Raw genomic sequence first — 13,713 nt, 5'->3', positions numbered from 1 at the left:
AATAATAATAACATCACTTTTATTTTAAAATACAAAAGTACGAAGTACGGGTTATTAGTCTAATAGAAAGTCATGAATCATTTTGCGAGTCTGGAGTTTTGTTCATTGAATAAACAGCTAGTAACTTCAGACTCGCCAAGTTTTTCGGACATCCGTAGGTAGGTACTTGTGTAAATATAATAATGAATTTTTAATATTTATCAAATAAACCCTTGTCACATAATAATTATTAAGTACAAATATAGAACTGGTAACTTATTATATCTTTCATCACTAATTTCTCCAAAGTATGTAAATTGATATTCATTATTCATATCCACTCTAACGTCCGTGGATAGTACAGTATCCAAGAAAAAAGTAGCGTCATACGCCCATGGATACTATAGTATCCAAAGCGACGAGTTGTGTTTAACTCCATCTATTTTAAAATACGGTATTATTTGTTGAGTTTTGACAGATTATCTATATAGCTGATGAAATAGTTCGACGAAAAAATAAGAGATGGTAGTGTAACAAGCTTTTGACAAAAAAAAAAAAAAAATTAAGTTCAGTTGACGCGTTTGACGTTCGTTTCGTTAAGTGTTTTTATAAGTGTCAACTATTATGTCGTTTTGTTTTATTTATTTTACAAGTGTTATACATCAAAATAAACTAGAAGATTTTGGCTTTACGATGATGTTTAAATATCACAGTTGTAGCTGATAAATCTAGTCTAATTTTAACTTCAAACGATTGTTGTTTCGAAAAAAGTCCGGTCAAGGTCATAGGCCAATCTTAGTTTTGTTTATACATATTTTACAAATTTTGCATTAAAATATTATATTTAATATCGTAATAAGCAAAATAATACATTTTTCAAACAGAAATATACTAAATTCATTGAAAATTTCGTAATAGCCTTCTCGAGCGCGGGAGACATCGCGGTAAAATTACGAAGAGTAGTGTTTTGTTTCGATTTAATTAAAATACTTAGAGTTAACCGAATATAATCAAATATACATCAGAAGAAAGGGTAATAAGCCTAGTTTGTTCTGAAAATATTTTATTGATAAAATATGCAACAGTTGTCCCTTATATTTTAAAATGGTAGAAATAAATGTGTTTTTTTCTCCTTAAAATCATGTTTAACCCGGATTTTAGTATCAAAGATTATAACTAACGATTTTAAAATATCATTAACTTTGATCTGTATTCTTTAACCATTTTTTTCGTATTTTTTTCTTTATTTTAGCCATTACGGTTCAGTAGCTGTATAGGTTTTTTGTTACGACGAAGTTGCGAGTCGCGCGTGGTTCGGGTGCCGCGCGCGGCTGGACGTTAGAGAGAGAAACGGTCGCGCGGCCCGGACGTTAGAGTGGATAGGTAATGAATAAAGGTATTTCACGCATTATTGATATTGAAAAACATTCGGCTACAACATAATTTTTTATCAGTCGGCAACCATCCATTCGAGTTTCTAGTTGGCTGCGAGTTTGTTTTTTTCGGAACTCTTGTAGATTTTTTGTTTTCTTGTCTGTTATGTAAATCGGAAATAAATACGTGGAAATTCATCATCCGCTTCCGGTGCACGCATTTTTCTTTCTTATCCTTTCTTTGTATATTATTTAAAAATAAGATAAAATAATATTGTTCATAGTGATAAGTATATTGTTATAAAACAAGTACTTTTGTGCAAACACATCATATTCAAAGTTTGAACCTTTATAACCAAAAGAACGAATCTTTATTTCCGTTAAATCATAAGCAATGGAAAATGCACTCTAAGGTCTGACTAGTTATGTACTTAAGTTGACTGCAAAATAGTTGATGTTCTATAGGTTCATACATGCTTGCGTAGCAACACAACAATGTCAAAGATAAAACTATAAATACCACAAAACAAAATAAACGTAAAAGTAGATTCTTACAGAAAGACTACAGAAAAAAATGAATCATCTAAAATGTTAAAGCTCAAATTCTCTTAATCATCACACATATCCTTGCATACCAAACTGTATAAATATAAACTTATCTGTTGACTTTTTTAGCTGAATAATCGGGCGCGAAAGCTTCGTCATAAAATTGCGTGGCTGCGATTGGTGGAAAATTTTGTCTCTACCAACGTAACGAACACCTACAGCATTTTGGCAATGTTGTCAGATTTATTACCAGTTGTGCTGGGCAGGTAAATATCGTCGCTTTATTGAGAATATTTTATTTTTCTTTAATGGTTTTCAACACGATAACGATGTTGTAATAGTTGGAAAGATACATGAAGAACTCATCTTCCTATTGAAACATAGAAATGTAAGTAATAAGTTTCTGTTTCACTGTTTCGTGAACTTTTTTGTAGAAGGTTGTGGATCTGTAAAAGTAGCTGCACAATTGATAGAGTGCGATACTCGCGAAAGAAAAATGTGTGTAACGTATATTGTATTAATTAAATAAATAAGATCTTTTATTACACTTTACCTGTATATTTTTTAAAATCTAAAAACAAAAACTTTTATCACCATCCAAGAAAGGTATATCAGAATTGTGCGTCGGAATGATATTTCATTTCGCGATATTTTATTTTTAAATGTATTGCAGGTCATCTGTAATGGATTGTAAAAGATAACCGAGTGTCTGTAATGAACTCGCTCACGATATTGGCACTGAGAAATGGAGAGACAGCAGTGTAATTCACTTCAAAACTTTGATGAACCTAAAACAGAAATTTTGAAAAAAAGATTATTGAAATCAGCAGCCAACACTAATATAACACAAAACAGTCCTCAGCAGAATGTGCTACTGAATACATTACGCGTGAGTTTCTAATATGTTTATTATTTTTTAATTGTGATGTTGAGTTAAATTTTGACATGATTGACACACATTTGTCAAATTTCAGGCGCCAATATCGAGCAGCATGATCGTGTCCTCGATGCAGGCCTCTCAAAGCTCACTACCTATAACACGCAACTTAGTTACCCATTCTATTGCCCCTGTTAAAATACACCCAAACAACTCCCCATACCCCTTGCAACTCTCCACTGTGCATGTTCCAGTACAAATACCAGGCTCCACCTCCAATATTAATGTCCCTGTCCAAATATCCGGACCTACCAGTACAGTGCCATTACAGATTGCACCGGTCAGTCTTCCTCTTCAAGTCTCGGGAACAACTAGTGTACCAGTACAATTATCAGCTGGCGAGACTATAAATGTTCCCTTACAAATTCCAGCAGCCAATCAAAATATTCAACTTCCAACATTGCCCTCTATGCCAGTATTACAAAATCATAATCAGTCCCTCCACAGTTCCATAATTCAAGTCCACATGGGTTCAAATCCAAGATCAACCAACATGGATTGCAACTCTGACATGACAGTGTCAAGCTCATCTCATCTGCAGATGACAGACACATCTATATCTCAAGTTAAAGTAAACAATCCCCCCCCACAAGTACAAGTAGGGCACAATAATGCAGTATTGCAAATGCAGAATGCTGCAAATTCTATTCAAATCCGAGGAGCTCCAAGGCAGGTGCCACACGTGCCGCATGTGGTCTACATCCAAACTCCAACCGGCCTGAAGCCAGTCACGAGTACAGACGTCATCACCCAAGCAAGTACAAGTGGAAACCCACCACAAATCATAGTAAGGAGACCAGTAAGTGAATCATCACCATTAACATGCATTCATGTAAAATTGGAACTGTAAGATTTATTTCATTAAATATTTTTTACTCCTTTCAGCTACCAAATTTTTATGAAAAAGTTGATAGTGATTCAATTCCTTGCTGTAAACTAACTAAACTATAATACAAATGATTAGATAATGAATTGGCTTACCAAGTTTATGTTCAAAATTGTATTAACCAAAAGATAACAAGTAATTGATAATGTACTTTCAATGAATGCACATTCACTCACACAAAAATAAACATAATGGTGGTGGTTTAATCACAAATCATTCTTAAGTTATGTCATGTTTTGGTTTAAATTGTTATATAATTTTATTAGGTGACTTGGTTCTATGAAGATAGCCTTCATTGTGATTACTGACAAGGCCAAATAATATATTATAAAATGATAATTCATAAGTATGACCGGAGTTAGCAAATTGATTTCATAAATAGCTATCAGTTTGAAAGTAACTATATTCTTTATTTGATTAAACTGTTCCAGTGAATTCTCTTGTGAAATAGAGACGAAATAGTTCGAAGGTATATAGAGAAATAGTTTTAAATAACTATCCAACTAAAAAAATACTTGCATAATTTTAATAAAAAAAAATACTTAACGTCAGCAATAAACTATCACAAAAAAATCATAAATATATAATTTTTACATTTAAATAAAGTTAGGCATTTTAAATGCATTAGACAGTTGAGTGTAAACTAGTAAGGTAAAAGTTTAGCAAAATACTGAAAACGTATTATTTTCTGTACATGTGAAGTATAATACTATGTGCTACAATTGCAGTAACTTAAAGTTTGTTTTCACTCCTTGCAGGTAACCAGCAATTCGAACTTACATTTAATACCAAATGTAACTACCAAACCCAACATAGCCCCAAAGGTGTCTGCACAGAACAAGTCTTCCATCCTCGCTCCAGTCAATGCTAGTCAGCCAATAGTCATACAGAAGCCAAAGTCTAATGACAAAATGATAGTCCCCGTCAGTATTGCTCCTGGCAACCCTAACAAGCAGGCCATAGCATATCTCGGTTCAATGAAGAAACCCAACCAAAAGAACATATCTGAGAACCAGTCTATTCTCATATCAAACAATCAAGCCAACGTCAATGCTAACAATCAGAAGCTATTTATAACTCCTATGAATATGCCTAAAATTCAAAACACAAAGTTCATTTTGCCTGTTACTTTGCCTGCAACTATGGCTTCCAAGGGTCCTATCATCAATCTACAAATAGCTAATGGACAGATACAAAATGATCCTCAAGGAAATATTACAGTCATGAGAGATACTGCAATGGATACACAGGACATGCCACCGTTGCAGCCTCTTGGAAAAGTTCTTATAAATGGAAAAGAACCTCAAAGCCCCAAAGGAGAGAAGGCATTCACACTATCCATACCAGGGTCTAGAGCAGAACCAACCGGCGAGCAAGGAGAATACACGCTTTCTATACCCGAAACCAACGCAGCAATGAATGACGATCTTTATACCGTGTCGATAGCAGACGAAGATGGGGCTCATCGGGAGAAATCCTTCACCTTAGCTATCCCTGAAAAAGGAAAGAGTTTACTGAACAGAAACATGATAGAAAGACATGATGTGGGAACAGTGACAATAGCTGCTCCTGCAATTCTCAGGCGTTCCAATTCAGATAACAGTGAGAGAAAAATATCGAACGCAAGCATGAAAAGGCGTATTTCGTTATGTGCTGAGAACTTATCAAATAAGAACACGCGATTGGCGCCACTCCCGCAGAGAATCGATAAAATTGAAGATGTGCCTCCAGAGGCTGACAACAACGACGACCATCGGGTGCCCTCGCTCTTCTGTGACGAGAAATTGGACAAAGATTTAGAGGCCAAACACCTTGATTCAGATCCTGAAGATTATAAAGACAGCAAACCTGAAACACTTAACGAAATTAGTCCTGCAGAAATATATTTCAATAAAATAGAAGATTTTACCAAGGATGAAATTAAAGAGGGTCTTGTAGAGGAGGATCCACCTGGACTAATATGGAATAATGGAGTTGCTAGATTACAAGGTAGCAATTTACAATTTCAGACTAACGAATTTGGTCTTATTGATTTGCTAGACAGCAGTGACCCAGATGAAGGTGCAAATAATGTGAAATACCACACGCCGATGAAGCAACGAATTGACAGGAATAATAAAAAACCTAATTCTCCTGAGGATATGTACCGCTGCGAATGTTGCGGCTGCCACGGCATGGCTGCAGAGTTCATAACGCCCAACTTCTGTAGTGCTGCATGTCAGACTGAAGTACAAAAAGCTTTACAAAAGAAAAAAGACAGGGAACGCGTCGATTTAGTTAAAAAGAAGAATAAAATAAAGAAATTGTTAATGAGGAAACAACTTTCAGAGTCTGATATCGTGTCTGAGGGAAAAGATGACAAAGTCTTACTCAAGCACTATGACTCCCTGCCTGCAGACCAATTATCTGAGGCGGCTTTATTAAAAATGAGTGAAGATTTAATAGAGAATGAAAAATACCCGTGGATGTGTGGAAAGAACGGATTCTCCTGGATGCGGTATCTCGACATTTGCAAGGCGAAGGCTGCGCCTGTTAAGCTATTCAAGAATCCATTTCCTTACAACAGGAATGGGTTTAAAGTAGGCATGCGGTTGGAAGCAGTAGATCCACAGCACCCGTCAATATTTTGCGTGGTCTCTGTTGCTGAAGTTCAGGGCTACAGGATGCGGCTACATTTCGACGAGTACCCAGACGTGTATGACTACTGGGTGAACGCTGACTCTAGCGAGATATTCCCGCCCGGCTGGTGCGAGAAAAATGGCCGGTCGCTCAAGCCGCCAGGCAACCTGTCCTCATCGAATTTCTCGTGGCCGCTGTACCTGAAACAAATGAGAGCAGTCGCCGCGCCCAGGAATTTGTTCCCGCATGTCACCGCTGCGGTGAGTTTCAACATCATTTTGTGAAACATAAATAATTAGAATGACTTTCCTATCTCCAACTTGTACTCTGCTTATGATTCATCAAATTATTTTTGTAAAAAAGAAAGTCACTTTTCTAATGCTTGACTAAAACTTCGAAACATTAAAATAAGTGATTTATTTTTTTGACTGTCTTTATTCATCGTAGATCTTCAAACCGAACTGCTTCCGCGTGGGCATGAAGCTAGAAGCCGAAGACCGTAAGAACGACTTAGTGTGCGTGGCTTCGATAGCCGACATCCTGGACAACAGGATGCTGATCAACTTCGACTCGTGGGACGAAATGTATGACTTTTGGGTAGACCCCACCTCGCCCTACATACACCCCGTCGGCTGGGCTGAGGAAAACGGAGTACCTTTGACTCCCCCGAACTGTGAGTACTCATTTAATTTGATCATTTTTCTTCTCATCCTTTGGACAAAAATTAAATATAGAATTAAATATACCCTATTCTTACTGTTAAGAATCCACAAATTGCCTTTCAGAGAAGTTTTTTACCTTGAGTTATGTTGTAGTTTAAAAAACTTTTAAAACTAATCTTCGTAGTTTTGTATCTTTTATTCATAAAACATGTTTCATTTATGAGTTTGTTTGGTATCTAATAAATGTTTTAGAGCCGATCATATTAATCATTTCCTTCAGATGACTTGACTCTATTCTATAACTTATATCAAATATATTATGTATGTATAATATACGTATACGCAATATGTATACAATGTTATAGATTATTTTAGCTGATAACTTATTCATAAGGGAAAATATATTGAAACTAAATATTGTTCTAAGTCCTAATCCAAAAACATTTACACTAACTCAAGCTCAAATTGTTCACTCAAAAAATGTTTTTAGGGTAATGATAATTTCATAACAGAACATCACAAATTAATTCCGCAATTATTCTTAATAGTATCAATTAAAAATTCAAATGTATTGCGGAGTGTAGCAACAAGGATAACCGGTAGTTTGGTTACGTCGCTATCTCGTCACTTGAACTGTACGTATTAGTCATGTATCGCAGCTTGTATGTGAACGTCGTGCCTATTGTTTTCACACTAAAATATCACGGACCTACTCACTAGTCCTTACTAATGTCAAATAATTCGATATGTGCCTTAGGAAAAACAAGTAAGTTTTGTATCACTCTGAGGTTTTAACTAGATATTATGCAATATCTTATTGTAATGTTTGTTATTTATAAATAGTAATAAAACTAATGTCATGAATATTGTTCGCGATTAGTTTTTATAACACGTAGCTCGTATTTATTTTTGTTTTATGCTTAATTTTTTTTTTATTCTGATATTAGCATTTATCTTTCATTGTAATCATGATGTTAAAATTACATCAATGACAATAGATAATAAATTGTTTTTATGCTAAAATATACTCTACTCATACCAAAATGCACTCTACTCAAAGGAAATATTCACTGCATATTTATATTGAATGCAATTTAATCTACTCCCATTTAAATACACAACTCTTATCACAAACGTATTTCCTCGCGGTCCGTCGCTCAACATTGAAGTGTAATTTAGGTAGCCCAAATTCCTTTGATAAAGTATCGTTGACAACTCGCGGCAAGTTGAAATTCTAATATCACCGGTAACACAGTTTGCCTTATTTAGACATTCTTACTTTGTGTTCATTGGATTGCATTTGACGGCGGGTGTTGTTTTCCTGATAGACACCCACACATAAATATTAAGTATATCCCCGTTTATTTCATTATGTTTCTATGAAACTTAATGATTATTTTGCAGTCAAACATAACATCTGCAATAATCTCTTAATTGATGATTTCCCATAAAAAAGTCATATATGCATAACGGTTTTAGGTAAATTATGACACACATTCAACAACAAACTAAAGTTATCAAAAAACAAACTGCCATTTCTGAATGTACGAGAGAAATGATCTATTTGCGTTTAAATACGTCTTATCTCGGGTTTCCCAAAAGCGTTATGGCATCATTACTCGATCGATGTATGGACCCTAGTTAATTTATCGATAATACAAAAAAAACGATAGTCTTCAGGGAATCTTTGCTTCAAAGATCTTGAATAAGGCTTGAATCAAAATTCGCTACTCCGCTTTGAGCAAGCGTGGTGGGATTAATCTCATATCTGTATGATTAGCGACCTCTGTGTTTTCCCTCATTTTATATGGTCAAGTTTCTTGCCAAAAACTAGATTATATACGAGGGTTATATTTGTTCCTAGTTTACAAAGATCCCGACACGTTCTCGTGGGAGAACTACCTGGCGGAGACAGGGGCGTCGCCAGCGCCGCCTCGCGCCTTCAAGCCTCGCCCGCCGCAGGGATTCAAACCGGGCATGAAGCTTGAAGTTGTTGACAAAAGGGTAAGTGCTACATGAATTTTAGAAAACCTTCATAAGTATACTTAGGGGAAGCCAGAGCTACGGTTTTTTTTATGAGTGACGACTATTTACGCTCTCTTCTTCTCTTTAAATAATACGTTCCAGCTGTAATTATCATTCTTTCAAATAAATAATAAAAATTGCATTACAGTAGTGTCGTACGCCGAGAGCCTGTAGACTTTTCTTTCCTGAAGTTTACTGCCAAACATATAGCTTCTAACGGTCTAAAGTTTCATAAGAACTTGCCTAACAAGTTTCAACTTTGAACAAATTGTTTCAAAGGGTACTGAAAAATATCAAAAACATATATTTTCTTATTGATATCAGGTGCCGTTCCTAATCCGCGTGGCGACGATAATCGCGGTGAAAGGCCACCAGGTGCAGGTGTCGTTCGACGGCTGGCCCGAGGAGCTCGCCTGCTGGTTCGACGACGACTCCCCCGACCTGCACCCCGTGGGCTGGTGCCTGAAGACTGGCCACCCACTCGAGCCGCCGCTCAGTAAGTCTAATTACTTTCATTTCAAAATAATGTTTTGTTTTATTTGACTGAATGAGACATGTATGCATGTAACTCCTGAACCTGTCTTATCTATCTGAGCTTAAACAATAGCTTAAATAATACGTGATGCTATGTTGATGTACGTGACACGACAGAGTTTTCTAAGTTAGTTAAATTTCTTAAAAGAAAAAAACGCTATCTGGAATCTGAGTTTGCTTTAACATCATCATACATCCGTCTACAGCGGCAGAAGAGCTTCGGATCGTAGGTCCTTGCGGCGTGGGCGGGTGTCGTGGACTGGGCTCAGTGCGTGGAGGTGCACATAAGCACCACTCCGCCGCCTCCGCCTGCCCCTACCGCTCCCTGCCGCCGCGTCCGCCAGACCGCCTCGCGCCGCCACGAGACGGGGAGCATGTGCTGCCGCGCGAGCGCAGGTATGTACACCACGCCGCCGCCTGCCCCTACTGCGGAAAAATTATAATTGTTAAAAAAAAAAAAAACAAAATATGAAATTCTTTCAAATACCTAGCTAAACTGGGTACAGTCTATCTATCATGATAGTATTTATTCCAGAGTGCTCACCAAACAGCCCAAGACGAATTCAATACACGCGAGTACACCCACCAGCGAAACCAAGGATACTAGGTAAGCAGATAAGCGATTTTACTCAGTAGTAATGATTATAAATACCTATAGTCCTTATGTTGATTGTAAATATTGAACTGTTGTAACTTATTTTACTAACAGACCTCGAGGAAGGCCGCCTAAGCATAAGCGAATAGAAGAAGTTGCCAAAAATGACGCGGTATGTAACATTTTTTTTTTCACGCTGTAAATAAATTGAAAATTCAGTTTTCACTAAAAGGTTTTTAAGGATTTTAAGTGGTGTATTTAATTTGCGCTAGAGGTTAAATGTAAATATTGATGTGTGCAGTCGGACGACGAGTCAGTGTCGAGCGGCGGCGGCAAGCGCTGGCGCGGCGCGTCGGGCTCGCGCACGCTGCGCACGTACTCGCGCGCCTCGCAGCCCCCCGCCGCGCCGCTGCGCGACCGCCTCGCCGCCGCGCTCGCCGCCCACCGCGCCGCGCTCGCGCTGCCGCACGACCCCACCGTCTGGACACAGGTACGACGACTTGATTGCAGCTCATAAGAGCCTGATACCTTGCTCAGTATTTTTCCCAGCCCATTTTATAATGCATGAATATTTCCAGAGCGACGTGGCAGCGCTGGTGAGCCGGATCGCGGGCAGCGGCGCGGGCGCGCTGGTGGCGGCGGCGCGGCTGGGCGGCGCGGAGCTGCTGATGGCGTCGCGCGACGAGCTGGTGCAGTGCGCGCGGCTGCGGCTGGGCCCGGCCGTCAAGGTGTACAGCGCCGTGCGCCTGCTGCGCCACGACGCCACGTGATCGCCCGCCACGGCTGCCCTGCTGCACATCCTCATGTGAACGGCCGGGACCTACAGTCACAAGCATTATAGTGTTTCCCAAGCCAAACTAATGCTCACTGTGTGGAACGTGTAAATAGCACTTCTAGTGAAGACAAACGTCTAGTGACGATCTGGCTCATTAATTAGTGTCAACTGTGCGTCTTAGCATTCTTATGTGTTTCTAAACTCGTGCTCCTTATCTTAAATGTGTAAATACCACTTTAAGTGAAAACAACGTTCTTCTGTCATGTTCAGATTTTCTATGGAACTATTTTGTGTTATGAATTGACCGGTTTCGGCAGATTGATTTAGATTGATTGATTGTATATTGTGATTCTTCTGTTTGTTACCAGTAGTGAAATGGATTTTTACTGTGCTTAAAGATAACGAATTATATTTTCATGCCCAATGGCTTAATTTGAGCATTACCTTGTGTTTGGTTCTATTTAGAAAAAATATGGACTTTTATTTTATCATAGCAATCGAACATATTGACTATATTGGCCAAATTAGATTGTGCATAGATTAATGCTTGGTGTTTATATATTTTTTGACTGTTGTAATATTTAAGATTTTACTTAAGTGATGTTTATTTTTTTCTAATTTGTCAACTTTAAGAAGATGATGAAATTAGGCAATATAAATAATAATTTTTATTATTGTTTGCATCAAGCAATACTTTATGTAAGCACAAAGCGCACGAATTGAACGAGGCTTTAAATGCGGCGGTTGTGATTGTATGCAATCTTAGTATCGTGACTTTACATAATAAATATTTAAGAAATTGAATTTAATGGCAAATATTTTGATCTTTGAATATAATCAGTTAAATGAATCGTAAGCGGATTATCATGTTATAAATTTCAACCACCTCCTATCCTTTTGAAATCAGTCTGTAAGAGAGCAAAAGTCTACTGAGATCAAATTTAAAATTATTACCTATACTATATAAAGTCACACCCTTCCAATGAAACAAATCAAGATAGGGATTCTGTTATTGTATACATACATAATCAATGGCTTATATCATGGTTTTACGTCAATTTTTTTTCTTGGGGATCATATCACTTATGATGATGCAAGACATATTGCATGACCAATGTCAACCTATAACTGAATACATAAACATTTGTTGTTGAGCCTTACCTATACATGTACCAAGTGTAATACTTAGATTTGCACTCAATGCACATAATCTCATCTCTTATGTGTTGGTCTGTGCTCTCAAGTGCTTTTATGAATTTAAACTTGCAAGAATTGTTCATTGTTCTTTAGTCTCAACTTTTTGAGACTTATGAAGGTGTTGTATTTGTAAATATTTAATTATGTACATTGCTAAACATTTTGTGCAATCTAGTGTTAAAACAACCTAACCAATACTTGTCACTTTTGTTTTAGGAATCCCTATGTGTTAAAATTTATATTATCTTAATTTATGAATTTGTCTTAAGAATATTTAGTTTACTTTGATTAGCTGTAAGTAAAGAATGGAATTATTATTTTGTGTGAAGATAGCATTATCAGTTTCTTTTAAATTTGCATATGCAAATAATGAGTTTTCATATCAATGATATTAGAAAAGGACAAACGAAAAATAATGTTAAATATTTACTGAATGGAAATGTGTGTATTCATTAAAGTATTGGAAATGAGAATAATTTAAGCAAAGAAATTTGATTTCATTGGAATAAGTTTTCTATTTTGGTCTAAGAAAGTACTCATGTTTCCATGAAAATCATAAATTAAGATGGAAATACTTATTTTATGAGTGTAAATATACTGTAGGCGGCTGGAGTATTTTTATAGCTGCCACAGTTGTACATAGGTCTGTAATTTACGATGTAAGTTTTTACACGACGACTAGTTCGTATTATAGTGCCATTTCGATTGGCACCAAATATTTTATTGTTACTCTGTAATTTAATAAAAATTATGAAAGTCATGCATTTCTTATTAGGTTTATTTGTTCTGCTCAGTGAGGCCGATCCAGCTCTTAAAATGGATTGTGGTCGCATCAATCTGATATGGCAAAATTAAAAAAAATCACATACATTCTCATTTACTAAATTCCCATACAATACATAAGGGAAATAGAAATAGAATAGAAAGAAGAATGTATAAGGGGGTACATCATAACGGAAGTTTAGTATTGAAGAGTACACAGGGAAAGGAGAACATAATTATGGGAAGTTTATAGGGAGAGTGTGTAAGAGAGTTTACAGGGCGGGTATGCGGAGAACATATAACTACCATATAAAGTATACTATAACCTAAGGCATTATATAGGAGTTTCATATATGAGTATAATATACGGGAGTAAATACGTATGATGTGACGTCATAAAGTAAATCAGGGCCTTTCTGTAGACCGTCAGTTTTGCCACTTCTGTAGATCCGCCATTGGGCCTGTGCTCCGCTAATGTAATGTAATGGCTAATGATTATTATCAAAGACGACATTTTAGGATATCGTCATGAAGAAGTCGATGGATGGATTCTATCTTCATGATCTTCATATTTTGAAAAAACTAGGTAAATGAACTTGTCGATGGTTTCAGATTCCAAATGTGTCTTAGGGGCACTCAAGACCATAAAAATATTGTCCGCTTAAAAACATTGCAATCTTCAATATTAACCCTAAACGTAAATGCACACGTAAATCGCAATACTGCATAATAGTATGGTGCGGTCTAGGGGCCGCCTTAAGGACAACATTTTACTGTAGATAACAACACACGATCCCTGTCTTGAATTTTGGAGTGGGTTGGT

The 13,713-nt window shown here is 36.9% G+C and overlaps 1 protein-coding gene across 3 annotated transcripts; it reads left to right on the top strand.

Annotated features, from left to right (window-relative positions):
• Positions 1–315: 315 nt before the first annotated feature.
• On the top strand, positions 316–12,888 carry LOC124630955. Of its 3 annotated transcripts, none has more exons than XM_047165008.1 (12): positions 316–2,164; positions 2,572–2,787; positions 2,873–3,622; positions 4,480–6,600; positions 6,788–7,013; positions 8,867–9,006; positions 9,352–9,523; positions 9,768–9,957; positions 10,097–10,168; positions 10,271–10,328; positions 10,458–10,646; positions 10,735–12,888. In XM_047165008.1, exons 2-12 carry the CDS (start codon positions 2,644–2,646, stop codon positions 10,924–10,926), a joined length of 4,254 nt encoding a protein of 1,417 aa, XP_047020964.1. In that variant the 5' UTR covers positions 316–2,164; positions 2,572–2,643; the 3' UTR covers positions 10,927–12,888. The 3 variants fall into 3 exon arrangements, with proteins under 3 accessions (XP_047020964.1, XP_047020962.1, XP_047020963.1); XM_047165006.1 differs by having other exon boundaries at positions 2,873–3,634; XM_047165007.1 differs by having other exon boundaries at positions 2,154–2,286; positions 2,873–3,634.
• The last annotated feature ends 825 nt before the right edge of the window (positions 12,889–13,713 follow it).

The sequence above is a fragment of the Helicoverpa zea genome, chromosome 6 (assembly GCF_022581195.2).
Source record: "Helicoverpa zea isolate HzStark_Cry1AcR chromosome 6, ilHelZeax1.1, whole genome shotgun sequence".
NCBI lineage: Eukaryota > Metazoa > Arthropoda > Insecta > Lepidoptera > Noctuidae > Helicoverpa > Helicoverpa zea.
Note: the sequence above shows the minus strand (reverse complement) of the source record. Positions and strands in the feature narration are given on the sequence as shown.